The sequence below is a fragment of the Camponotus floridanus genome, unplaced genomic scaffold (genome assembly GCF_003227725.1).
Source record: "Camponotus floridanus strain SB8 unplaced genomic scaffold, Cflo_v7.5 scaffold129, whole genome shotgun sequence".
NCBI classification, from domain to species: domain Eukaryota; kingdom Metazoa; phylum Arthropoda; class Insecta; order Hymenoptera; family Formicidae; genus Camponotus; species Camponotus floridanus.
Genome location: NW_020229247.1, coordinates 1 through 27,852, shown reverse-complemented (window position 1 = coordinate 27,852; position 27,852 = coordinate 1). Strand labels below are relative to the sequence as shown.

General features: G+C 35.1%; 2 protein-coding genes across 3 annotated transcripts in view; one reads left to right on the top strand and one right to left on the bottom strand.

Moving 5' to 3' along the window:
• The window catches only part of LOC105258723 (dedicator of cytokinesis protein 3), a gene marked incomplete at its 5' end in the record, with an annotated part of 42,100 nt that extends 18,429 nt beyond the window's left edge, over positions 1-23,671 (bottom strand). The window contains 3 exons of the mRNA XM_025405965.1: positions 22,468-22,616; positions 23,095-23,288; positions 23,588-23,671. Of these exons, the coding sequence (XP_025261750.1) occupies positions 22,468-22,616; positions 23,095-23,288; positions 23,588-23,671 (427 nt within the window). The remainder of the gene's footprint in view (positions 1-22,467; positions 22,617-23,094; positions 23,289-23,587) is intronic.
• Positions 637-20,919, top strand: LOC105256319 (innexin inx3). Of its 2 annotated transcripts, none has more exons than XM_020029077.2 (5): positions 637-653; positions 15,202-15,375; positions 17,446-17,870; positions 18,060-18,455; positions 18,787-20,919. In XM_020029077.2, the coding sequence occupies exons 2-5, from the start codon at positions 15,213-15,215 to the stop codon at positions 18,991-18,993; spliced, it is 1,191 nt and encodes a 396-aa protein (XP_019884636.1). In that variant the 5' UTR covers positions 637-653; positions 15,202-15,212; the 3' UTR covers positions 18,994-20,919. The 2 variants fall into 2 exon arrangements, with proteins under 2 accessions (XP_019884636.1, XP_011264432.1); XM_011266130.3 differs by lacking the exon at positions 637-653 and adding an exon at positions 1,701-2,182.
• Positions 23,672-27,852: the final 4,181 nt, after the last annotated feature.

The window sequence follows — 27,852 nt, the reverse complement described above, 5'->3', positions numbered from 1 at the left end:
TAATAAATATTTAATTACTTATATAAATATTTAATTGATTATAAATATTTAATTAATTATCGATATTACAAGAGCTTATCAAAAAGATAGTAAAAAAATTTAATTTGAATAATTAAATAATATAATGAAAAATAATGAGTCAGACGAGAAAGATTTCACAGGAATCGGGGGGGATTTCTCTTGGAGCAAAACGTTAATCTCCCTAGATGACAATAACATTAGTAAGACGAGGGAGTAACAGTAGCGCAATCTTAATTACATCTGACGACGATTACATGGTTAATGGTAGCGCTACGCGATAACAACGATAATAACAAAGAGAGGAGCAAGAAGAAAGAGAGGAGAACCGGGAAAGACACGGAGGAAAAACGTAGAAACGTAGCCTTTAAAGAGCGACCCCCCTTGAGCGCGTGGATGGGGGGAACAGGTTCCCGACATGGTTACTGCGTATTCACCGAGCTGAAAACCTTGGGCCCCCATCTAGAGCGACGGAGACGGGGAAAGAAAGAATGAACCGAAAGCGAGACAGGTTAAAAGAAAGAGAGAGAGGGAGAGAGAGAAATAGCGAAGGGAGGAGGGACAAGGTATTTGCTCGTCTCTCGCTCCAGTCCAGAGATGCTGGCGGACACACGATACAGGTCGAGAAAGCAAAGGTGAGTTCACACGATATGTATGCGTATGTACATCGCGCCCGGAGGGGAAGGGGGAGTCGCGGACCCAGTGGGAAGACCGGGCCCTTGGTCCTTGAACTCGTCGCGACCGCTCCTCGCGAAAACGGTATCTTTTTATTGGGCTCCGCGTGACTTTCGGGACTCCGGCGATCGGTCCCCGAAAATTTGGAGAGGAATTTTGAGAAATTCGTCGAGATAGAAAATGTGGAAAATTAGTGGAAAAATAAAAAGGCAGATCCTGGATGCACTCTGCATATATCGTTACAATAATAACGTGAATCCATCTCGAGTATCGTATGACAAATAGTCCTAGTGTCACCCGCGTAAATTTCACTTATGTAAGTGTGCTCGAACGTGAATTTTTTATCTTGTTTTGGAAGAAAGCAACGCGCAGAAACAAACGCTGACGAGTTAATTCGCGCCTCGCTGAATCTGAATTTTTCAGTAGCAGGACAGAAGAAGAGAGACGGAGAGACAGAGAGGGAGGGGAGCGCAGTGGGACGAATTATTTCGGAGCGGTAGGAGGGCGATTATCAAGCGGGCGCATCTCTTCGCAGTTGCATTTTCCGCGATTTATGTTAACGTATATCATTCGTAACTGCTCCACCTGCATAATGCATGCAAATTCTAGAGCGCTCCCAAATTCGCGTTTCAATAGTACCTTTCATCCACCTGCGCTATCGTATATTTTAGCGTCACATTTTCAGCAAAAAATACAAGAAGCTCCAGATACCATACGTCGTGTAAAATGTAGAAACGCGTGTTTACATCTTCGTGACGTCCGCAAAATCGCGGTTACTCGCTTCGAGGCGAATCGTCCGATTATTAGCTACACGATCTCGATCGAATCTGACGTATGGACATCTGTCAGACGGGACTTGTCATTCGCAAAAATTGTCCGGAGAAGGATCCCCGACGCGGAAATTGGCGAGAGCGCCCTACGCACCTGGCAACCTCTTCCACCACTCCGTACCTCACCGCCAGACTGGAGGATGGCAAGAATGGTGGGGCCCCGAGCGAGTCCTCGCCGCTCGAGTCAGTCGCTCGCCGGGCCCAGTCGGTGCTATACGTGTCCGTGTGTATCGTCGAGAATCGCGTTTTCCCGTCACGAACTCAGAGAAAGGAGAGAGAGAGAAAGAGGAACGCGTCGCTTCATTCGGTCCGTACATGTGTGCGCGCGTCTCTCTCTCTCTCTTCCTCGTCCAAATTCCAGTGCGCGCCTCTTCTCCGCCCGCCTCGTCCTTGAGGAGGAAAAACAAAAACAAGGGAAAAAGAGGAGCAGGAGACAAAGGAGCGATCTCACTCTCCGGGCGCGCGAGAAGAGGCGATCGTCGATCTCTTTGACCGAATCGGCGCGTCGTTTCCACGCGCAGCTTCGGGCCTCCGGCGCCGGATCAGGGGCCCGAATCTCGGCCGAGGTACAGTCGTTGGTGATAGTTGCAGCGTCGACAACGAGCCTCGAGACCTCTCCCTTCGAAGGGCAGGAAACCGTCGTGCGCCACGAATAGAAGGTATTGTGAAAGGACAGGTGATTCGATCGGTATTCAAATAATAATAAATCGAAAGAGAGGAGTAGCTTCTAAGAAACGTGGTCGTTTCCTCGCACGTGGAGCTTCCGAGCTCGCGAAAAAAATGTTTGCGGCGAACAGCAGATGCGTAAATAAAGCGATGACGCGATATGTTGATAATCTGAAGATCGATGATTGATCGAATCTTGTAAAATCACGCGAACGCGGGCTTCTCGTGTTTATAAGCTACAATTTGAGACAACTGACACGAGAATGTGAGTCCGTGAATCGGAATCTGTGTGTATTTCGTTGAAATTACTCTGAAAGTTTATCTCGAATAGTACAGTCATCAATTTGCCTCTATCCGAACGTATCGCTCTTCAAAGAACGATTTCTACAAAACGCTCTCGTGAACTCAAGAGAAAGAGGGAAACGTGCGTGTTCTTCTCCGGGAACCGCGCTTAATCGACCTCAATTGGCAAAGCAGTCGGCTTAAGTTAAAAAAGATTGAAACGATCGTTTCAAGCCAGCTCGCACAAGTCTCGAATGAATAATCCCTCTTTCACTCCACAAATTCCTGTTGCCTTTGTAAACCAAGTACACCGGGAGATGTAAACTCTCGTGTCAAATGCATTGTTTTATTATTGATTCGTCTTTAGTCGACGACAAAATGTTGCAGACTCCATTTTTCGTTAACCCGCATCATATAATTGTATGTATTAAAAATTATCTCTTAAGCGCACGTTTTTTCTATCGTGTTTTCTCATATTCACTTGTCTGGAAATTTTAAATATTAATTGATAATATAAAAAAAATTAATATTAATAATAATAATTAACTATAATTAATAATAATATTTTTCGACACGTTATTTAATTCGATGTAATAAAAAAATGAGTAGGTACAATACATGTAGAAAATTTTAACGAAACTATTAACATCGTACAGAAATATTTTTCTCCTCGAGCGAGGAAATTTTTGTACGTTACATTTTCTCAAAAGCCTCCAGAAAAGGATTTGACTACGGATTTGAAAACGGTTTGACCAAGAATGCAGAGCAGGCCAGACTTTGCCTTTTGGGGAGGGGAAAACGGAGAATCCCTTTTGAGAATCGGCAGGTCCGAAGGCCGTCTCTAAAACGATAGGCATCCCAAGTATTCCGACTTCAGCTTTTGATGTGAAAGAAGAGAAAGCGTCGACGGTTTCTCGGCCCTTTCTCGAATCACGGCTACCTGTGTTCCGCTCGAGCGAGAACGGCTCGTGCCCGCGATTGACACGAGCAGAAAAAACAGCCAGTCGACACACACGCCCCCGCCTCGTGCGAATGAACATGTCGCGTAGATAAAAAAGATAAGATATTTTAAATATAACGTAATGCAAGATAGGTACGGGAGCCTGACACTGTGAAATGTAAACTAAAAATATTGCATTTTTAATTTCGAAAATAAAAAATAATACGCACATTTCGAGAGATACTATGGAATATTGTGCGATAATAATTAATTTTTGAAAATTAATTATTAGAAAATTAATTGATTTTAATGATATAGGATATCATGCACAAGTAAACGTTTACTTATCATTTTTCGTGTCTTTATACAACGTTCTTTTATCTCTAGTTTCATGTTTCATGTGTCGAGGGATGTGTCACTCTTCTCGTAAATCATCAGGTTCGTGATTTTCCTCATCCGTCTTTTTATTTATTTTATTTTTTTCGAGCGCTTCTGGTACGGTAGATAGGAATTTCTCACTTTTCCAGGCGACGATAAGAGCGACGAGATAAAGGACCGAGGATTTTGCGTCTCGATACACACAAAGAAGACAGATACGCGTAAGATTATCTTGCCGCCTCCGCGTGTTTCATGCATTCAGGATGTTAGAATCATCTACCTATCTGCGCCTTCGCGATAACTGTGTAAATATTAAAGAAGTGGGCGGAGAAAGGAGTAAATCTTGAGTCGGAAAACACCACACAGAGAAAAATGTATACTGTATTCAAGTAAATATTATTTATTTTAAATATATCATAAGTTTGTATATCCGCAAATATATCATAAATTCATCACAAGCATTAAATTTAATTGAATATATTCGGAATTTTAGTAAATGCAATATTTTAGTCAAGAATATTAAATTTAAACAAAAATTTGGTTTGCTTAGAGTTGGCGTAAAGTAAGTTTGATTTTTCTTTGATACAACTTTATAATATTCTTGAAGAGAAAATAAATTCTTCTTTCGAATACATGATGATGAGATTTTCCAACACTTGTGATGAGTATATTTTAAGACTATCAAGAATATATCCTCTTTGTTGAAGAAAACTATTACTTAAAAAAAGAAAAATAAACTGAGTAATTGCTTTTCTTGGCAGTAGAAAGTATTTTTCTCTGTGTACATTATACGAAGGGTTCAACTTTTTACGCGATGTGTAACAATTATAACGGTAATATAGGGAAAATAATAACTGAGTAATAAGAATAGTAGAGCGAAATTTTCGCGTGTCCCCCATGAGATTTGCATCAATTATATCGTGATATTTTAGCGAACTAAATTTGTTTCAAGCTCTTGATGGTACGGAATAATTAATGTTGCTATGTAATATTTGTTTATAATATGCGAACGGAGAACGAAAATTAAATTGCCAGAACGCTAAACGGTGTCGGAACAACTGGCCGTGAGAAAACAATGGTCTGCCGATCTTTCAACACTTGCACACACTTGAGAAACCGCTTGTATCGTCGATTTCTCGACATCTGCGGTCTAAAGATTACCTCTACGGTCGATTTCTCAACAGCCGTCACTTCCAAGGCCCTCGAAAGAACGTAATTATTAAGAATGAACCATTCTTTCTACGTCACGAATCGAGATGAATACTGTCTTGCGATTTTCTATTAATAATCCATCAGTGATTAATTGATAAAATTTTTCCTTAACAAAACACATATACGAGATACACGAGTATTAAAAAATAGAATCAACTCGCGGATGAGATTAATTTGCGATATTTAAAAAAATGATAGGGAGAGATAAAATTAAAATAAATTCAATTAAAAGCATGAATTATGATATTTAATCTATTAAAATATCGCATGACACTAAAATTGTTTTTCTTTTATAATAAATATAATAATCTATCTGTCGTATAAACCCGAAATAGTTGTCAACGTAATCGTTCTTATCATCGTTATTATCGCTGTCATCTCACTTCCCACGATCTCGCGATGCGTGAACTATTAACGTCCTCCTTGAGTAGTTTCATTCATTTTTTCTATTTTTCGCTCGCGCATTGACGTACGTACATGTCTATCATACGTATCATAAAAGCGCATAATACTTATATTATGCAACGAAATATTAACATGATAAAATCTATGATGTTTATAAAATAATGTTCGTGTCCAAGCTCTTGAGCATGTTGCATTAAGCGTTATATGTACAAAGTATCTCACGAAACATGCGCTAATCTTTGAGAAATCATAACGATTTCGTGTGAAAGTGTTACACTATAAAATCACAAAATAATTAAAAAGTAGGATAAAATTAAATTTTTTATAGGAAATCATATAAAAAAATGCCGCGTTGTCTTACACAAAAAAGGACATTCTTGCTTTGGAAATATATTTACCTTTAACATGGAAATCTTGAAATGAGATTGCATTAATTAAAGAAACATATAATTGCTTGAATAATTGCTCACTTGAATGAAGTCATTTTATATAGTACAATCAAGAAAAATGTATTCTTATAATTTAATTTTTTTGAATGGAAAAGAAACAATGTTAGATAGAAAATAACATTTTTAAATCAAAGATTATAATTTTCTTAAAGTAGAATTAAATAATTATATATTCTTGAGGTGGCAATTACAATATTAAAATAAGATTATAATATTGTTAAAATTTAAAATTATTATTAAGTAATTAATAAATTTATTAATTTAAAATTATTAAATTCTTCTAAGAAGATTATAAATTGTTGCGTATATGCGAAACAATGAACGCGTTAGTTTTATTAAGTTTTGACACTTATTTTTTTTCTGTGTAATTTAGCTTGCTGATAATACATTAAATGAAAATACATTTAATATTCTACTATAGAGACGTCCGTGTTTATAGACTCGTAACGAGAGGCGGAATCTGTCGCGTGTCCGTTATATAACATAATTGGGGAGAACAATTCGGCTACGCAATAATTAACATAATTCCTACGGCCTCGTTCCCTATTCGTCGTAGCAACCCGTGCAATTATCGCGACACAACTGTAAGCTATAATCTTCGTCGTGTCACGTGGCAGCGCGGCCGCCGCGAAAAATCCGCGGACCGTTTCGCGGAAAATTGTTCGCGAGCGAAACGAAAAATGTATATACATATATATAATATTTCGCGAGTTATATCGCCTTTCACCCGACGCGGTCGCGAGACGAAGCGAATAGAGTACCCTTCACTCACATCGCGTGCGCTATCGTTTGCGATCGCGACTGTATACCGGCGTGATTTAATACGATCGATCTGTTTAAATCGACTCATTAAAATTGGCAAGATAAATGCCCGATCGTATTTTCTCACGTATTTTTTAAAGAGTCAATTTTTAAACGAATCGATATCCATATCTCTCTTTATCATTTCTCAAAACTTCAGAGGAATTTAAATTTCCCCTCAAAGACTTCTTTCGAAATTCGCAAAATCTGAAAATGGACCTAAAAAATCGCCATAATAAGCGCCTTATTTCTTTGCGCTTTATTTATATTTTTTAGGTCCATTTTCAGATTTTGCGAATTTCGAAAGAAGTCTTTAAGGAGAAATTTAAATTCCTCTGAAGTTTTGAGAAATGACAGAGAGAGATATGGATATCGATTCGTTTATGAAAAATTGATTCTTTTGTCAACAAGATATATTTGAATCTAATGACATATGCTTTAAATAAAAAAATGATGGTAAAACTTGAAATGTCAATGAAAAAGTTTGCCTCATTAATTACTTAAATTTTATTATGTTGATTCATTATCCCTGATCTTTTCGGATTAATTAATATTGAATGTAAACTTTAGTTGAATGTAAATTTTTACTAGCATGCAAATTAATTAGCATATAATAGAATTTAATAGGTGGCATTTATGGAAGCAATTTTACACTCGAGAGCTTTAAATATGTAACACTTTTTAGTATCAAATCGTTTTGACAGAAAATTATTGAAAAATTCATTCGAAACCACACGCGTCTATTATTTGTCATGTCAATGTTATGTCACCGGGAGACATTAAAGCAGGTAAAATAACCATGATGTTAGCGGAATACACGCATAAGCCATAACTGTAAATCTCCTTCCCGTTCTCGTCAACGATTCGGTCTCTGAAACAAACGAAAGAAAAGTTGTTCGCGCATATGTCACGTGCACGACACGGGGCAGAAAAAAGTGTCATTTAATTCAACGTTTCGATCCATCGCGGTCCAATAATTGAACACAATAATTTATAAAATCGATATCATGTCGCATTTTTTTTATATAATTAATTTGAATACCAAATTAAATATGATTTCTTAAATTATAAATTTTTTCATTGAACGATGACATGCAAAGGAAATATAAAATGATATAAAATTCGAAAAGATATTTTCTTATTTCTTCTTTTTCTAATACTCTTTATGAAGTTGGATGTAAATATATATTTATAATAATAATTATTCATAATTATAATTAATAATAATAATAATAATAATAATATAATTATAATTATTAATAATAATTATTATATTTAATTATAAATATATTTAATTTTTTTCGCGACTTAGTAAAAGATAAATTGCTTTTATTACTAGTATAGTATTCGTAGAAGATGCATCATTCTTACTAGTAATATATATATATATATATTATATATATATATATATGGAGAGATGATTGCGTTGATTTATGAAAGCGCATTTGTAGAGAGCATTTGATGTGCAAAGAAATTATAATCATCGCTCGCTGGTTACTCGGTGAATTCCTAATAAAGCATTGACCGAGTATGCCTCGCACGTAATTCCAACGTAATATAAAGGAGAATTGCGTACAACGGTCATATATCCCGAGAGTATTGTTTCGTTCACGCAAGTTAGTAACGATACTTGAAATTTTTGCAATATTTTCGTAGAAAATAATTAACGACACAATCTTTCAATTTTTTTCACTGTTAAATATACTAATATAATCATAAATAAAGTCGCATATATCATTAACATTCTTATATAACCTTTCGTTCAATCATAAATTTTAATTTTATACTATCACTTTTTTACGATATTTTTTGTTTTATCACAAGGTAATGAAATATTTAAAATATCGTTATTCGAATTTTGCGCAAAATGTCAAAGAGAGCTCGCGAATCATCGGACAGGCTCGATTTAACACACCCAGTAGACGCGAACAGCTGACACTTTGACGGGATCGGCGCACCTGAATAACTGTCAGTAAAAGCGACGTATGGCCATGTACATACAATTACTCGGATCGCGATTATAAAACTCGCGATATCTTGATATCGCGACATGGCGCGAATGGCTGTTGATACTATAATTTACGGTCACGTTGCGCCAATTTGCTACTGACGAGGGTGACCGTTTATCCACGGCGTGTTATTAATTCGTGCATGCGATCTGAACTTATATCGTTTCGTAAAGTACTCGAAAGAAATATTAATTTAATATATATTTTGCACGCACGCGTGCGAGATTATATAAGCTTTAACAAAACACTTCGATCATCGTGGAAGAGATGCTTGAAGAAATAGAGCTTTTGAAAATAATATTCGATGTAAATTTTGAGGAAAAGAAGAATAATTACTTTAATATTTTACGCTTCTCTTCGCGCTAACTCGTATAAAATTCCAGTTCGTATTCAGGAATGAATGCGAGATTCCATGCTGCAGAGAAAAGTGTTTAACTTGCTTGAATTCTGAGAAGCCTTTCTTGACGAATGCATGCTTTCTCAACGAATTATTCAATATAAACGCAGAGCTAAGACGTTATTTCCATCTCATACTACGATAATTTAATATGAAAAGTATACGCTGTTGTAAACTTTCTAAATTTATTTTATAATGAATTTATAGATTTCTTAATATTTTTTACTGAATTTATAGATTTCTTAATATTTTATAATGAATTTATAGGTCTCTTGATATCTTCATTACAAATATAACATTATTGTGATTATTATTGCAAAATACCAAGATATCATTAATGAGACATTTAAGGCAATAATAGTAACAAATGTCTCATTAAGTTGCATAATGCATAAAATTCAAATTCGTATCATTATTAAATCGATTAACGTCGCGCATCCGATGACATTCGGATCTCATTTGCGGGGAACTGGTCCACGTTTCCGAGTGATTCCTATCAGTAATCACGCTCGGGATACATAAATCATGATCCGTTTAAACACGTTCGATACTCTGTACGTAGCAAGTCTGCTATTAGTCCATACATACGTAGATCTCGTTACTACCACAATCGCCGCGCTTCGACCTACAAATCGCTCCAGTTCCTATATCAAGCGGTGCAACCCGCGCCCGTAAATCTCACTCCATTACCTGTTAACCGCTGAATCGACTGAATTCCGGCGTCCGTATATCTCGTTCTGTAAAGCCGCGGATTTACGCTTTTTTTCGAGTCTCTCGGAAAACATTCTCTCGATATTCGATTGCTCGTTCATTATGTCTTCGGCTGTCGTCATTAAATACTCGTAAGAATTGTAATATTAGACACGCGAAGAGATAAGTAATTTTCCATCTCTTCTAAATTATTTTTTATTTTTTGACGTTTTTACACAGAAAAAAATAAGTGTAAAATCAAAACTTATATATTTATATACTTACGCATTGTTTCGTATATGCGTAACAATTTATAATCTTCTTAGAAGAATTTAATAATTTGAAATTAATAAATTTATTAATTAATTAATAATAATTTTAAATTTCAACAATATTATAATCTTATTTTAATATTGTAATTGTCACCTCAAGAATATATAATTATTTAATTCTACTTTAAGAAAATTATAATCTTTGATTTAAAAATGTTATTTTCTATCTAACATTGTTTCTTTTCCATTCAAAAAAATTAAATCATAAGAATACATTTTATTTATTTAATACTGATATTTTTTTTCACGCGTGAACGGTAGAAAGTACACCTGTTTAGAGTCAGATACACGAGAGTCACTTCTTATCTTATACGCTATTTACACCTGTCTTCTCTTGCTTCGCATTCAAAATGCGAACGATGCGGTGAACCTGAACCGGGTTCCCGATGTCCCGGATGCCATCGCGGACAAAGAGCATCCGTCGAGTTCTCCATTTTTCTCGATCGTGTATTAGCGACTCCTCGGGTCTTTATCGGAGCCGGGCTGGCAGCACCGCGATCTCAAACCTGTTTTCTGCATCCGTAACCCGATATGGAGAATTCGTATGAGATCGAACCGCGGCAGCGATCGTGAGAAGAAAACCGTCCTCGCAAACCACGGGACTTTTTTCGTTACACATTTATTTCCAAGAAATATTTGACACGGTTTCATATCGTCGGTTGAATCATTTATATACGAGCACATAAATATATCGTATAATATACTCTTTTAATTAAATTATTGTAACATAAATCATATAACATTTTTATAGGAATTCGATAATCAATAATAATTAAAATTAAATGATAGTTAAAATTCTCGTCGCGAATAGAAGCAGCGACGACAAAATTCCGCTCACGACGAGTTTATTACCGCGACCAATAGGACATAAAACCTTTTTTACCTCGTACGTATGATTGCGCAACGTCATAAGTCCTGTTCTAACTAAAGAGACACGTAATCGAAATGGCAGTAACACTTAGGCAACGACATATATTTCCCATAATTCGATAAGATAAAAAATGGAGCGTATAATGGAAAATAAAAGCAAAATTGTTTGAGAATCTAAACTTTTCTAAAAGGAAGAATATGAGAAATTATCGTTAATAATTGCTAATTATTTTTAATTCACCATATGGCAGTCCAAGTTTGTTAGGATTACATAATTTTGAGAAATATCGGCCAATATCATTTAAAATTGAATGTCGCATATTCAAGAAAAGCGATTAATCAAGGCGAGAGCACGTATATAAAAGGGTATCGGCCTTTCTTCGTCGTCGCCGTCGTCATCGTTCACTCATGCAATTGCACCCCACTCTTGTCCACCCGAGAAACCAGCAGCAGCCAACTGGTTTAACTTGCTCGGTTTCTTCGCCACGAGCGTTTCAAGACGCGTGGTAAAGGAATGACGAAGGTATTCCAATTTTTGAATACCTTCAAAGAAATATCGTTAAGTTCGTAAAACGCTATTTCATTTTTTTCTTACACCTCTCTCTCATCTCGAAAACATTGCCGGGTGTGACTCATAAGCACGTTGTTCTAAAGATATATCAGAGGTCTTTATCACTGGAGGTGATTATGGGATAATTAAGTTGTACTGATTTCGGAAAATTATTGTTCGACGTTATAAAATATTGCAAAGGAAGAAAAATGTGAACATATTTTTATTAATGTAATATTTATATTTTTAAATTTTATATAATTATTATCCCGAAATATAAAATAAAATATGTTACATAAAGAGAGAGAGAGAGAAAGAAAGAAAGAGAAAAAGAGAGAGAGAGAGAGCGAGAGAGAGAGAGAGAGAGAGAGAGAGAGAGAGAGAGAGAGCAGAGATAGAAATAGGATTTAAAAAACTTGTCAGTTCAGAATTTTCTTCTCATTCCTTTCCTTTCTTGCGAGTATCTAATTATTGGATTTATTAGAAAATTTATATCAAATACATATTTGAAATTAGTGGAATTATTACTTTTTACAGGCAAAACAATACAATTTAAATTTAAAATATCGAGATAAAATTTTCATAAAATTATCTGAAAATTATCTAAAAATTTTGCTATTGTTGAAATAAATCTGTTGGAAATAGATATTGTCTGCATTAGTATTCTCTTCTTTTTCTGTTATAATAATGATGGTGCCAGACACCGTACATTGCACGACACACACGATTCTCATCCTCGTACAAATCGACCCGGTACAGCGACACGCGTCCCCTGCTTGTCTTCAATTAATTAAGTTATGAAATTCCATTGATACACGGCCGGCCAACTGGAATACGAGTTATAATTTGTCCTTGAATTTTGTTCGAGCTGAGAAGATTATTCTATCGCTGGGAAAAACACATTTCTTTGGTAAAAAAAACATAAATATTCTGATGCGTGTGATTGTATCCTTAATTATTTAAACCTCAGAGTATGCAAAATTAAAAAATAGAAAAATATATCTGGAATTATTTTGCAAGAAACTATATAATTATAGGCTATTTATATTTTATTTTGTTAATTTTAATTAATTAATGTAATTTTTTCTTAACTATTATTCGAAGTTCACTTTCGAGGATTAATTCTGAATTAATTTAATAAATATTAGATATGTTTGTAATTTTTTATCTGTCTCCTTATATGATATTAACAATCACATCATATGTTACGAATACGATACTTTTCATAACCGCAATGACAAGTGAATTCTTGAGATGTGCGTAGATTAACGCAAATAGACCAAGCCCAGGCATTTACACGTTTAATTATTATTACACGCAATTATATCGAAAAGCATGGAACCACAAAACCACGATATCTCGAAAATGAAACGTAAACTGTTTCCGCGCATGCTTTAATCTTGTTTCTCTAAGGAAACGATAAAAGAGAATGACGTTAAACACTTTTATTCTGCCTTTATTTAAACGATGGTAATAACTGATATTACATTTGACAGATATTAGCGCGTGTCTCGATTTCTTCTTACAATGTATGACAGATAGTGACAACATGATAACATCGCATACCTTGTAAATGTATGACTTGAAGATTAGACAAATTAAAAGATGAAATAGCGTACGAGATAAAATCCCGATAAATGCAAAAAAATGGAAATCTAAATGAGACGGACTTTTAAAAACGAGAAATTCATTCGGTTTCTATTAGTGCTGTAACTTTCGCAAAATCTCTGCGTTCAGGTTCTCCGAGCACGTGTCGCTACACAGAGAAAAATATTATTCTACTGCCAAGAAAAGCGATTACTCAGTTTATTTTTCTTTTTTTAAGTAATAATTTTTCTCAACAAAGAATATATTCTTAATAATAGTCTTAAAATATACTCATCACAAGTATTAGAAAATCTCATTATCATGTATTCGAAAGAAGAATTTATTTTCTCTTCAAGAATATTATAAAGTTGTATCAAAGAAAAATCAAACTTACTTAGAATATTATAAAGTTGTATCAAAGAAAAATCAAACTTACTTTACGTCAACTCTAAGCAAACCAAATTTTTGTTTAAATTTAATGCTTGTGATGAACTTATATTTTTTTATACAAACTTAGGATATACTTAAAATAAATAATATTTACTTGAATACAGTATACATTTTTCTCTGTGTACCATCGAAACTCGACGAAACTGAGGGGATTCCGGTCGCGTTGAGCTTTGCTTCCTGACGAGAACAATCCTTGGGTCGAGGTATGCGCGGGCTTTATGGGTGAATTTTCTTTTCTCTCTCTCTCTCTCTCTCTCTCTCTCTCTCTTTCTCTTTATATATCGATCCTCCTGTACCATTTCCGGACGCGCGCAATGTCAGGTAAAGGGTCGGATACCCTTCTCATCGAGGGTTCCATGGATTTTTGAAAGGACCGGGAAAACATTTTGCGACGATTTTGCTGAATAAAGTCGCGGTGAAACGCTTTGGCTTTTTGTTCGTTGACGAGAATGCCTCGAAGAATAAAAATGAGAATGCTAAAGAAAAGTGAACGGTGTCTTTTCTCTTATTCAAAGTCAAATGATTTAATTTGTAGAAGTAGAAATTAAGATTGATCCTGAAATCTTTCTTTCTTAAATTCTTATCTTTTCAAAAATTCGAAATTTTTCACAATATTTTAAACAAAAATATTTAATAAAAAAATATTAAAATTAAAGCCTAGATTCTATATTAATTTTATAATTAAATGACAGTTTTTTCTTGGTTGTATTGCTATTAATTAGACCACTATTCTAATTCTTTATATATTTGACATGCAAAGTCGATCGAATTTTTGAACTCTCGTGAAATTCAATTAATTTCGCAAACAACGCAATTGCCTGTCATCGAGAAAATCTAAGATAAGATTGATGATCAGCTCTCGAATTGTAGTCCTGTTTACTACTGGAGTCTATACTGAATTAATCACGAGCTAATCTAGATACGACACGTATGTACAATCAGCGGAGAACTCGAAGCGCAACCTCCGTGAGTCGATCTCTCTCTCTCTCTCTTTGTCTCCCAGGCAATGCGTACAGAATCATTATAAATTACTGACTTGTACGATAAGAATGCTAATGCTTCCCTCCGTTGTCATTTGACGCAATAAAGCACCGCTTCTAATCGCGATCCATCAGCTATGGGGCATTCATTATGCATACAGTAATACTAATCTGATGGTTTATTAAACGAAGTCCGTATCGTTGGCCAATCTTTTTAGCGAACTATTTAAATATCATCTATTCCGTACGTGATAAGAATCTGATAATGACTAAAAAATGATTAGATGAAGCCGAAAACCCTCTGGCCACAGGTTTTACTACTAGAATTTATTAGCAACCGTCTAATGACTTGAGTGCAAAATGTTATTTAGATAAAAACCTATTTAAATGACTGGCTGCTAATAAAAATCTAAATAACGTTCTGCTTTAATAACCGGCGCTGTAAAAAAAACATTTTGTGAGAAAAAATATGCAAAAATAAACCAAACAGATAAATCAGTAAACTCAGTTTATGTCTAATTAAAACACGAGGTACTATAATTATTATTCTCTGGCTAATAACTTTTTCAATATATTGCTCAAAAAGTAACGCATTATCGTTGGCCAATTATTATTCATCGGTCAGCAATTGTCAAGATGACAACAAAAAAGAAATAACGCCTTTCTTCTTCTTCTTGCAGATTAAACGAAAATGGCGGTGTTCGGTTTAGTCTCGGCGGTCGCCGGATTTGTCAAAGTGCGGTATCTGATTGACAAGGCCATCATCGACAACATGGTTTTCAGGATGCATTACAGGATCACGTCGGCCATTCTGTTTCTCTGTTGCATCATCGTCACCGCCAATAACTTGATAGGTAAATATATTCTCATTCAATATGCACTTATGTTTTTTCGAAGAATTCTTCTAAGAAAGATTCTTGAGAGTCTTTTAAAAACACGATTGAGAAAAATATCTTGCATGGTAAGTTCTATTGTCGATAGTAGAGTCTTCAAGAATGAAATGATTATGCTTAATTAATATTAATTGGAGCAATTGATATACTTTAATTATAATATTTGAAGAAAGAAAGATTGAGTCTTTAAAGTGCAGAAAACATGTTTAAAAATAGACTGTGCAAGGGATCATTTAATCTGTCGGGTTAAGGATCAATTGCATAAGTCGGTGCAATCGGTTTCGATTGCAGGGGCCTCGAACAGAAGCGAGACAATAATACATTCTTCGGAGTTGTACATTAGTTTACATCGTAAACGAGGGCTTGAAACATCTAATTCTATGATTTTTTAGAGCTCTTTTATCGTCGTGCGATAGGTTTAACGGCGCGGCTGATTAGAAAAAGTCATGTTTACACCTTATAATCATAACTACTCGGCATGTGCTCATTTCTCGACAAATCGATTGTCGAGCAAATCGAGGTCGTTTTTGCACGATATGATTAATGGATCTTGAATTGTGTAGGGTGAAGCAATAATTAATTATGTAACAAATGATGATATGTAATAGTAGGAGAGCGTATGCGTTTACATTTTTCGTTGAAATCATTATTGAATCGAGTTTATATTGCATGATGTATATCTGTGACCTCATATCGATAAAAAAACCATGCATTAGTTATACAATACTGCAGAAATTAATTAAAGTTAATTGTATAAAATATACGGCAGTAATATAATTTATTTTATTTGTAAAAATTAGGGAATTAAAGAATCTTAAAAAATTAAGAATATAACGAAAGAGAGAAAATTTTTAAATTAGACGTTCAATTTTTTAAGAGATTTTTGGAGCGATCAAAAATACAAATGGCTAATCAATTATAACTGGAGTATAATGTATCGCGTTATTGAATATCGTTGCATAATTTAATTGCCGATAATGTACATGTGAAACATCTGGTATACATATGAAGCGCGATTATATAGCGCACACATGTGGTATCCATCAGTTTCATCTCGAGGAGAAGCTCAAAGAGCATAGATGCTAGATTTATTCAGCGTAATGACGTTTTCATTTTTCTCTTCTATTTTCTGCGAAGCGCTCTCTCTCTCTTTCTTTCTCTCTCGATATATTCATTCAATTTTAATCTTTTTATAAAACAGTAAGATCTTTTGTTTTTAAAAGTTATAAGAGCTATAAAAATTTTATGATTATCTCGAAAGATAAAATATCGAATTTTTTGTTTAATGCGTGGGCGTAAAAAATAATATTTCTATAGATATTCTTGGATAAAGTTTAAAAATATTAACGCGTAGAGATATCGCTTCTCATAAGCCTTTTTATTTGACTCTATCTTTGTATTAGAATTTTTAATAATTAATTTTATTACTGTTTAATCGCTTTAGACATAAGTAAATCTTGAAAAGTACAGAAATATGAAAAGTACAAGTAAATACTCCTAATTGAAAAATACACGTACTATCTGGATTTGTGCAAATGTAATGCAGACTATATCGCGAAATTTAATGCTTATATCAATATCGGAAGGAACATCTTCATTGCGTTTTAGAAGTGCTTCATCAAGATGCTAAATGAGACCGATACTTGATTCTCGAGTTTCGAGTATCATCGTCTAGAACGACAGCGCAGCATCCAAAGTGGCTTGTTTGCAGCGTGACTTGACACGTGAAAAGTTATCTTCGTCGCGATAACATCCTTTCCGACGTTTGTTAATGGCATAGGATTAACACACGTTACACACGATAATTCCGCGAGATTACTCTGGTAACGATGTTCGTCAGAAAGGTGAATGATACGAGCAAGGTGCCTGAAAATCATCGTCATCTTTTTTAATTATGGAAATAAATTACAAGTTAAATAAGTCATTTCTTATTTCCACTAATTAGTTATAATTAATTTCGACCCAAAAATATCTAATTTAATAAACGATAAAAAATCATCATGATCTAATTGTTTATCTATTATTGTACAGGTGATCCTATCAACTGCATATCGGAACTTGCCGGTGCCGGCCACGTGATCAACACTTTCTGCTGGATTACGTACACGTTCACGCTACCGGCAAATAATGCGAAAGCCGTGTCCACCCACGTGGCTCATCCGGGTCTGGGTATCGATGAAGGCGAGAAGAGGTATCACTCGTACTATCAGTGGGTGCCGTTCATGCTGTTCTTCCAAGGTGTGCTCTTTTATATACCGCATTGGATGTGGAAACAGTGGGAAGAGGGTAAGATCAGAATAATATCCGAGGGCATGAGAGGTTCCATGGTCGAGCCCAAGCAGGAACGACAGGCTAAAGTCGAAAGACTGGTCCAGTATCTCGTCGAAACCCTACATCTACACAACAGTTATGCTGCAGCATACTTTTTCTGCGAGGCCCTTAATTTTGTCAATACCGTAAGTAATATCGTAAACAAGTTCTCCTTAAGTTATCTCGAACATACCGTAGCGTAAATTAAATTTTGGTCTTGAATATAGAGGTCCAATTTTTAACTTCATTATTGTAGATTGTTGTATATTTAACTCGCAAATTATTTCTACAAATATAAAACTCTTTGCATTAAAATAATATTATTTTCATTTCAGGTCGGTAACATCTTCTTCGTGGACGCCTTTCTGGGGGGCGCTTTCCTTACATATGGCACAGAAGTACTCAGGTTCAGCAACATGAATCAGGAGCAACGTACCGATCCGATGATTCAGGTGTTCCCACGCATTACCAAGTGCACCTTCCACAAGTTCGGTGCTTCTGGCACGATACAGAAGTTGGACGCGCTCTGCGTGCTAGCGCTTAATATTCTCAATGAGAAGATCTACATCTTCCTGTGGTTCTGGTTTATCATTCTAGCACTCATGTCCGGCTTGGCTGTGTTGTACAGCATGGCTATAGTGTTGATGCCTAGTACGCGCGAGACGATTCTCAAAAAGCGCTTCAAGTTCGGCACATCAGATACGGTTAACGCGCTCATCCGAAAGACTCAGGTAAAATATTTTTTTGATTGTCGATAATACATATACGAAATTGATTCGATGCACAAAGGCTTTGATAAAATATAATTTCAAAAGTTTCACTCTATTGAGCGGTATAACTGCAATAATTCATTTAAGAATTTAATTTAACAAGTTTTCGAATGAAAGTTGAGGTAATATAATTGTCGGTTCTGTGCAATATTTGCAAAATGAAATTTTGGTGAATAATATAATGCCAGAAATAAGAGAGAAATTATATAATGTGCACCTTCTCTAATGAAATTTTAATTTTCACAATAAATTTTCCATCCTGAAATTTAACAAAAAAAAATGGAATTTTCAGGTAGGCGACTTCCTAATGCTCCATCTGTTAGGCCAGAACATGAATCTCATGATGTTCAACGAAACATTAGAGGAGTTGTGCCGCCGCTTGCAATTTGGCAGCGGCAGCGGCGCATCGCCGACGTCGGTGCCATCGGCGCCCAGCACCCTCGAGATGTCGCCGATATACCCGGAGATCGAGAAATACGCCAAGGACACTGAGATCTAAATACAAGAGGCCTCATCGAGTCGATTTTTTTTCCACCGCCCCTCCCCACTTCTATTTCTGTTCGTATTGTGATAATACCGAGGGTGGTACCTGTACACCACCGTTATCTCGGTGCCAATAAAGAGATAGGTTCGTGCCGCGCTGTCGAGTATCTTACCGTGCTCGTAAAATGTGTAATGGAACCTCTCCTCGACGTTTCTTTCCGCTGTCCGTCGAGATTCGTGTTCGACGCGATCTTACTATTACGTGACGCTCGTAAACTCCAAGCAATGTTAGACAGCCTGTGGTCCTTGTCTTCTCTCGACGGAAACTTCGCTCATTACCGCACGCTCGTAAAGCACGAGTCGGTTTCTGACGTTTATACCTGACGAATCTTCCAATCTGTACTGGAGATTATTGCGACATGTGCTCTCTGATCTTCTCTTTTTCTCTATTCGATTATATTTCTCACAATCTTATTAAATCAAATCATTGAATTTTATTTGTAAAAGTTTCAGCATCATTTGCAATGTAAAATATACGAGCTCAGTTCGTCGCAGTTTCCTGATTATCGACGCATCTGTCCAATGAGATCATTATGAGGTTTTTATTTCAGGCTGTTATTGCTGTTACGTATTCATATAAACTGAGTTTGAAAAACAGTTTGAGAAACAGCGTGAAGCAACCTCTTTATGTATCCAATGGTCATTACGAGAGATTTTCATGTACCACAAAACCGAAGTTAAGACACATAAAACCGCGCCTTCTTCCCCCATTATCTCTATTTTCTTAAAACATTTTCATTTGAATAATGCGGTGAAGCATTAGAACGAGCATTCCCACGCGGTACGTCGATAGGAGGAACGAATGGAAGATATGCTGGTATCTTATATCGATCGCGACGGCACGAACCGTTATTAGATTATCGAATATATAATGTAACGATGTAATGCGCGATGCTTTTGGGTTGATAAGACATTTGCACTGTGACTGTTTATAATCATTAAGTCGCAACAGATGCCTGACGTGAGAAACTTTCTTTGTTGTAAGATCGAATCACTTTAATTATTAATCGTTCATTCCAGATCAGTGCCAATATATTTGACGGTAACTTAAGGAAGGTATAACACACGTGGAACGCGTAGAATTGATAGTGATGTTCTTTAAACTTTTGTTCACATCACGAATGTAATATTTCTCTTACTTATCTTAGATCATCGAGGAGAAAAAAAAGCAAGCTAGCATCGAAGCTACGATACACTGCTATATATTACTTTTGTTCGATACTTGCTTTTGCGATACGTAACAAACGCTCTGCCGATTGCTTACAATAGGGAAGTGCGGCAATATATATATATTTTTTTTTTTCACGAAATAACATAGATTCGTCACGTGACGAAAAATGTGCGCTATCGATCTCGATACATCGCATAGAAATTTAAAAACATATATTCTGCTCAACAACGAATCCTTCAATTACATGTATGAATACTTGCACACGAATGATTCGGAAATTAATTTAGAAAATTTATTAATAGGAGAGCGATTTATATTAATATTAGAGCGAATACACGCGAATCCCGCGTATCAAACAAAACATTATCGCGCAATTATTAATTACGAAGACATTATGAGAATACCACGCATTAGTTGAGATAGCATATATAAAACCAGTGCACTGCCTAGTAATTAACAGAGATATAAAATAATACAATTATAGTGTAGCAAATAGAAGAAACGGACATTTACACATGTCTCGTTCTTCTTTCTTTTTTCAATTTTTTATAAGTATTTCCGCGCGACTGCGATATAATGATTATAGTGTGAATTAAAATTAGTAGTGCTTGATTGAAGAAAAGAAAGGATAGAAAATAATGCGACATTCATGCGATCGCATTCAATATAGAAGATCGCCATTTAATTAAGTAAATGGATTAAAATTACGGTTGCGTATGAATATTAATATTATATATATATTAATATTATATATATATTAATATATATATATATATATATATATATTTATACATATATTATATATATATTAATATTCATATATTATATATTAATATTATATAATGTTTAATGTATAATTAATTAGTATTCTTGAGTCGTGAAGAAAATAATTTTTTATTAAATTAGAAATATGTATAAAAAAAGATCAATTTTTAAGACATTCGTAATTTGAGAAATATGTAAAGTAGAAAGGAAAGTTTCTAGAGTAGAAAATACGCGAATAGGATTCCTCTTGCATAACTCACAATATGAAAAGATATTCGTATTTCATTCTTAACAATATAATCAAGTACTTCATTAATCCTAATTGAGATCGCTTCAACTCGTTTGCGAAAAAGCGTTATCGTCCTCGATATTATAATCGGTGCGTCTGTCTCGTACGTAGACTTTACTTTTCGCAATTAATTATTATGTACACGGTAATTCTCCTTCCAGTTAGCAGAGACAATAGAAACTTTCCCTCAGATACATCTCTTCTCCCTTTCCCCTTCTTCGCGTCCACGAGGACAAAGTGTAAGCGCTGCCGACAATAGCTATGTATAACGACAATAGTGTTAAATGCTACGATCCTTCCCCTTTACAGTATCCGTTAGATTGCCAATAATCGCGCACAGAGTGATATCTTAAGGTAGACATTTAAGATGAACGAGAGAGAGGGAGAGAAAGAGAGAGAGAGAGAAAGAGAAAACGATATCAATTATAAGTTTAATAGTTGTTCGCAATGTGCCTTCTATATTGTAGGATACGCGTTAGCGTATCAGCGTATTCTTTAGGAGGAGCGAGACCTCTCTCGTCTCGCATTCGATACGAGAGGAAGACTGCCAACATGTGCAACGTTATAGCAATTAAAATACGAAAGAAAAATGATAGAAATAAATGAGATTCTTTCCAACGACGACGTGCATCATTCAACTTTTATGCGTGGACTAATCATATGCAAAAGCAATTCCAAAGTTCTTTTTTTCTTTCCTCGCCGCGACTGAAGCTTTCGGACAACAAACTTTCCATCAAATGACAAGAATAAATCACGATGATTATTGCGTAATCGCAAGTTTTCCTCGAGCTAAAATATTTTCATCAGTTATGGATTAAAATATCTCAGATTGCGGAAAATATAACTTGGAGTAGCTTCTTCTCGATTACTTAGAGTTAGAAATTTATACTAGTCAAGTATAATGGATATTACATTCTGTTAAGTATTTCCGAAAACGATTTCTTTTCATGCAATTAATGCGATTATATAATAACTATCATTAATTAGAATAAATTTACACGTTAAAAAAATCACCTCGTTTTCAAAAAGTAGCGAGAAGTCAAGTTATATATTTTTCACGACCTAAAATATTTTAATCTATAACTGATGGGAATTTTAGCCAAGTAACTCTCCCAATTGTTTGGTTGAAGGATATGACGAGCGAGATGATCTCGTCCTTACGTGCTGCGAATTTAATGCAAGATGTGTAGTTTTTCTTGACTTACCGATTCCCCCAATCCACTTTATTGATTATCCGTAGTTTCAGCTCCCGAGTCTGATCCGTGGTGAGGGTGCCGGCCAAAAGTTGCCGTCGCCATTCCAGCAGCTCTCGCATCACTTTGCGCAATGCGTTGAATTTGTACTCCTCGCGCTCCTGCGACAAACAGCAGATATAGATGCACGATCGCGTTTCGAGTCATTAAAAAAATATAGATACTCTTAAAAGTGAAAAAAAAAATGATATCCATGTGAAATCAATTTCTTTTATTTGTTTGCATAATTTTATACAACGTGAAAAATATTAGAAAATTAATTTTGTAAGAATATTAGTTATTAAGAAAATTGTAGAAATAAAGAGGAAGTTTATTCTCTCTCGAAGAACCTTTATAAACTTCAAGATATACATATAGATCTCGGAAATGATGGAGAGAAATTTTCAATGAATAATAGAGAATGAAGAATAAAGAAGATGAAAAAGAAAAACATCGCAATTTTCTCCTCATCAATCGCAATTTTTAATAACGGGAAAATATTCCTTTTAGCCCCAAGTGCACAAAGGCAGGAGACTACTTTCGCAGTTAAAGCAGAGCAGGGGACGAGAGAACGCGAAGCTCGGGATAAAATATACTCACCACATACAGCCTCTTCCAAATGCCACCCCATTCTCGCAGAACCAGGGTGACTTCCCGTACCACCGGATCCTCCAACGGAATGACGGACTCGAAGAGGCCTTCATTGTCGATCTTGCAGGGCTTCAGATGCACGTACGTGCTCGGGAAGATCCCCTTCACCGCGCGATTCTTGGTCGAGAAGCCTCTGTACCAACCTGGAATTGCGTGGAAAGTCCCGGAAAATTCAGTAAAATCGAGATCAATCGATTTATTAAATGATTTATCTTTGAATCATACAATAGAATGCTCCATGTGCGTCTCTTTAATTTCTTTTTCTCATCATTCCTGACCGAGAGTCCGACTTTCAGGATGCTACATCATCGCGTTTTCCGGTGAACTCATCGTTTCCCTTGACCTTAAAACGAATGCGGAACTTGCCACGCGCACGATTCGTATATCGATCGGCCTCAAAAGAGAAAAAGATGAGAGATAACATGGTAATCGGATAACGTACCCGCGCACTCCTCCAGAATCTGCACGGTTTCTCCGATTTCCAAGGGTAGTCCATAACGCGTGTCCCCTCGCCAGTTGTACACAGCTGTAAAAGAGAACATAACGGACTATTATCTGACAATGAAAGCCTAGAGTTGTCACGATGCGATATGACGCAATGATATTTTTAACGAGCGGCGTCGTCTTTCATCGGTTAACTAGATCTCGTCGGTGTAAACTAACATAAGCATCGCGATCGATACTTGCACGTTTCTGTCGCAAATCACGCCTAAATTTGCATTGATTACAGCTTAAAGCGCATTATAATATAATCCTCAATATTATAATTACACATATTTTTCTCCGAAATAATAGAATTATAATACATAATTGCATATAAAATTGTAATATTTAAATATTTTATTACATATATTTATTCACATATAATTATTCACATTATTTATATTATAATTAATAAATTTTTTATTGTAATTTTATTTGCTTGTGACTTATTTACTTTCTTAATTAACTTTTTCCCACAACATTAAAAATAATATATATTAAGTTATATTAACAATATATATTATTTTAATTTTGTGGAAAAAAGTTAATTAAAAAAACTAATAAGTCATAAATAAAATTATAATAAAAAATTTATTAATTATAATATAAATTATGTGAATAATTATATGTATTATATATATATATATATATATATATATATATATATATATTAATTATATTAATTCTCCTGATGTGACACAAAGTTAAATATTACAATGTCATCGCAGTGATAAGATTCTACCTATCATTTTTATAGAGATATGAATTTTTATAATTTATACTTTTCCTTTCTCGTATCGCAACTGCGCTTTTACGCATGTGTTCTTCCATCAATAGCTACCAAATTTAGCCGAATGATATCGACAACAATACAGCTTATTATGCATCATGTATGCATCAGATTATGATATAGCTTTCCCCATCGGTCTCTCTTTTTTTAATAGATATCGATACATGCCACTTTGTCTTGTTTCCTAAAATTGTCAATCCCGATAAGAGCCGACTCCGGGGCACCGGATACTCGTCACGTATGACGAGCCAGCTTCCGGTCCACGACTGCCGGAGAAATATACGCGAGACGCATCTCAATGAGCGCGTTACTCTCTCTTTCTCCGTCTCTGTCTCTGTCGCTCTTTTTTTCTCTTTCTCTAACTCTTCCTGCGTTTTCTCGTGGGTATGCTTTATGGTAGGTTCACGTATGCGTAGGTATACAGGATGTGTCAAGAAAGTAGCGAGAGCTTTAAAATCTCGTGTTTCTTTATTTGATATGATATACATCTCTGTTTATTTTAATTTAGCAATTAATATTCAGATCAGTAAATTTCTAACACATGAGTAATATTTTATTATCAAAATTGATTAATATGATTTCTAAAAAGAGAGATATGTCGGAAATTAGTTTTTTTACATACTTTCTAAACAACAAAGAAATTTTTGTCGTAAAAATTTCTATTAAAATAGAGCTTATCAAAATTTTCAAAGAGTACATCATAGTATACTTCATAAAATGTAACTTTCATTAATTTAAAAAGTAACATATTGCAAGTTATTATTATAAAATAACGATATAAAAAATTAACAAATTTATGTGTTTGGCATTTCGGAGATACAAACTTGCAAATTAAAGTCAAGGACAGAATATCGTTACTCGTATACTTTTCGGAACATCCTGTATATACGTTAACTGCCAATGCGCATTTGCTCGCCCACTGGGCTGTCTACGAGCGATGTGCGATGCGTAGGACTGCGTGGCACAATTTTCGACAGCGTTACACGTACGAATTGTCCATTTTCCATCGCGATTATTCTTTTGAAAACCGATATCGTTCATCATACCCGTCGTAACGCAGAAATAAATAGTCACCGAGCACAAAAATGCGAATATCGCGTGATGTAGCGTATGTGATTTGCAACTACATAAAACTAATGAGAATGCGAATCGAATTTTAATTTCGCAGCTCGCATTTAAAGGTAAAAGTGATGTAAGCTAGAATCAATAGTAACTAAATTAATAACTTTTATAATTTAAGGAGAAAATTATATTTTACGAGAATTAAAGAATTATATTGTAACGAAAAAATATAAAAAAGATATATCTTAGATTTTATAATTATATATACACATAATTATTAAAAAAACAAATCTTCTTGTATGTCATGTGCGTTATATTTTTATTTTTTTAATCTTTATAATTTATATTGGAAATATAATTATTTATATTTTCAATTGTGTAAAATTTTCATGATAAAAAACGAACAAATTAAAATAATAATACGAAACATTCCATTGATTTGTAACTCGTGAAATCGCGAACAAATATAGGAAAATCTCTGCGAATCAATGGCGCGAAACGTTTGTACGAATGGCGATAGTAGCTGTCAAGTTTCTTTTTTCTCCCATCGGACAATAACAATGACTATTTTTTAGTGATCAGTCGGCAAAGGATGCGCGACAATGCATTTGCCACGTGTTTGCCGCAAGAAAACGCGATCAATAAAACGTCACTTATATACAGAATGTTTTGCGTCACCGGATGGTAGACAGACTATTCCGCATAATTTCTTCTGGCCTCGATAGACAATTTTGTCCACATAACAGACAATCTAATTTTCTTCATGAACTTATTTCCTCTTGAAATGTTGGCGAATTTCTTCGCACACAGTGAAAATGTAGAGATAACGTGGAAACTCTCGAGTAAATTTAAACGAGACAGGTTGAAATTATAAGAGACTAAAGTTAGGAAACAAGGAATAAAATTTAATAACGATAGAAAAATAGTAAAATACAAAACAAAGATACAGAAAAAAAAATATGCAAGCTGCGATAGCGAAAAAAGCATAGTTCCGCAACTTTGTTACAAGGTCAGTTTTTATCTCTATGCCTCGTATGAGATAACAAAATTACATACACATATATATATTGTATAATATTGTCTATTATAAATATGTATTATACCCTAAAAATATGCGCGTATCGCACAAAAAAAAATTCCATTCCTGCAGCACGAATAAAGGAGAGGCCGAGAAACGTTCGTGTCGCGCGGCTTTCCCCCATGGCTTTTCCCGGGGAATTAAATCGATAACTCCCTTTCTCGACCGTACGAAACATTCGCGACCCGTGAGGGGACCACAGGCCTGGCTGCCATTTCTATCGTTCTTTCCTCGAATTTTCCCCTACGCTTTCTCCCCGAGCGATTCCGGGCGAATTCTTTCGCCTGTGTCTGTATTGAATATTTTAACGCCGTTGAAAATCGCTAGAAAAAGAAATTAAATCTTTATCTAGTTGTTAAAGATACAACCCCTCTCGGAAAAGAAGAACGTTTGTGTTGAGAAATTAAATTATATGATAAAAAATATATGGTAGAAAATAAAAGATGAGACAGTAAGTATAAAAGTAAGTAAGTATAAAATAAGGGAAGGTAAATTCACACGAGAGAACACGGTGTTCTCTGAATATGTTCTGAACACCATTAGTGCTCCCATCGGTACACGGCACACACGTGGTACCATCACACGTGCGGAGCCGGCGTACATCAATAACGCCGGTGATACATTATTCGGGTCGCAAAATGAAGACATAAACAATGACGTCTGAAATCACAATGCCTCGTAACGGTGCTTCCCTTTTTTCATCTTTCCCAAAAAAAATCTCTGGCAAAGAGCTAGCCGTAATATTTAAAACTTGAAATCTATATTGCATCAAATACATGCACGAAACGAAAGAAATTATATTTATATTAAATTGCAATAAATTTATATAAAAACTAGAGTAATAAAATTATTGTAAAAATTAAAATATTATTTATGATAAATACTGTATATTCGATTTTATCAAAAAATTCTAAATTAATGTATATATTAGTCTCTTTCGTTGCTTTAATCCTTTTTTGAATTTTATAATTATATAATTTATTTTTTAGATTTATCCGGGAATTCGCAGACTCGCGATAAAATTGCCATCGCGGCTATTTTTGCCGTACATTTTTCGCACCGGAAACGTCGCTTTATATATGCGCGATCGTAAAATGTCAAAAGCGTCAAAGCGGTGGCCATGCGGTACGTATGTACATGCTGCTTGAATTACCGGCGACTTTTTGCGCGCTTAAAATGTAGTTAACAAACGGCAAAGGCAAGGCGGCAGGAAGTGTACCGATATAATGCTTCTCATATATATTGCGAGATAACTGATGCTTAATATTTTAACATTTATGGGACGGAAATAGTC

Coding starts and splice junctions, on each gene's coding strand:
- LOC105256319 (XM_020029077.2), top strand. CDS start 15,213: ATGGCGGTGTTCGGTTTAGTCTCGGCGGTCGCCGGATTTGTCAAAGTG. Junction 15,376..17,445: donor CACCGCCAATAACTTGATAG/GTAAATATATTC, acceptor ATTATTGTACAG/GTGATCCTATCAACTGCATA. Junction 18,456..18,786: donor CGCTCATCCGAAAGACTCAG/GTAAAATATTTT, acceptor TGGAATTTTCAG/GTAGGCGACTTCCTAATGCT.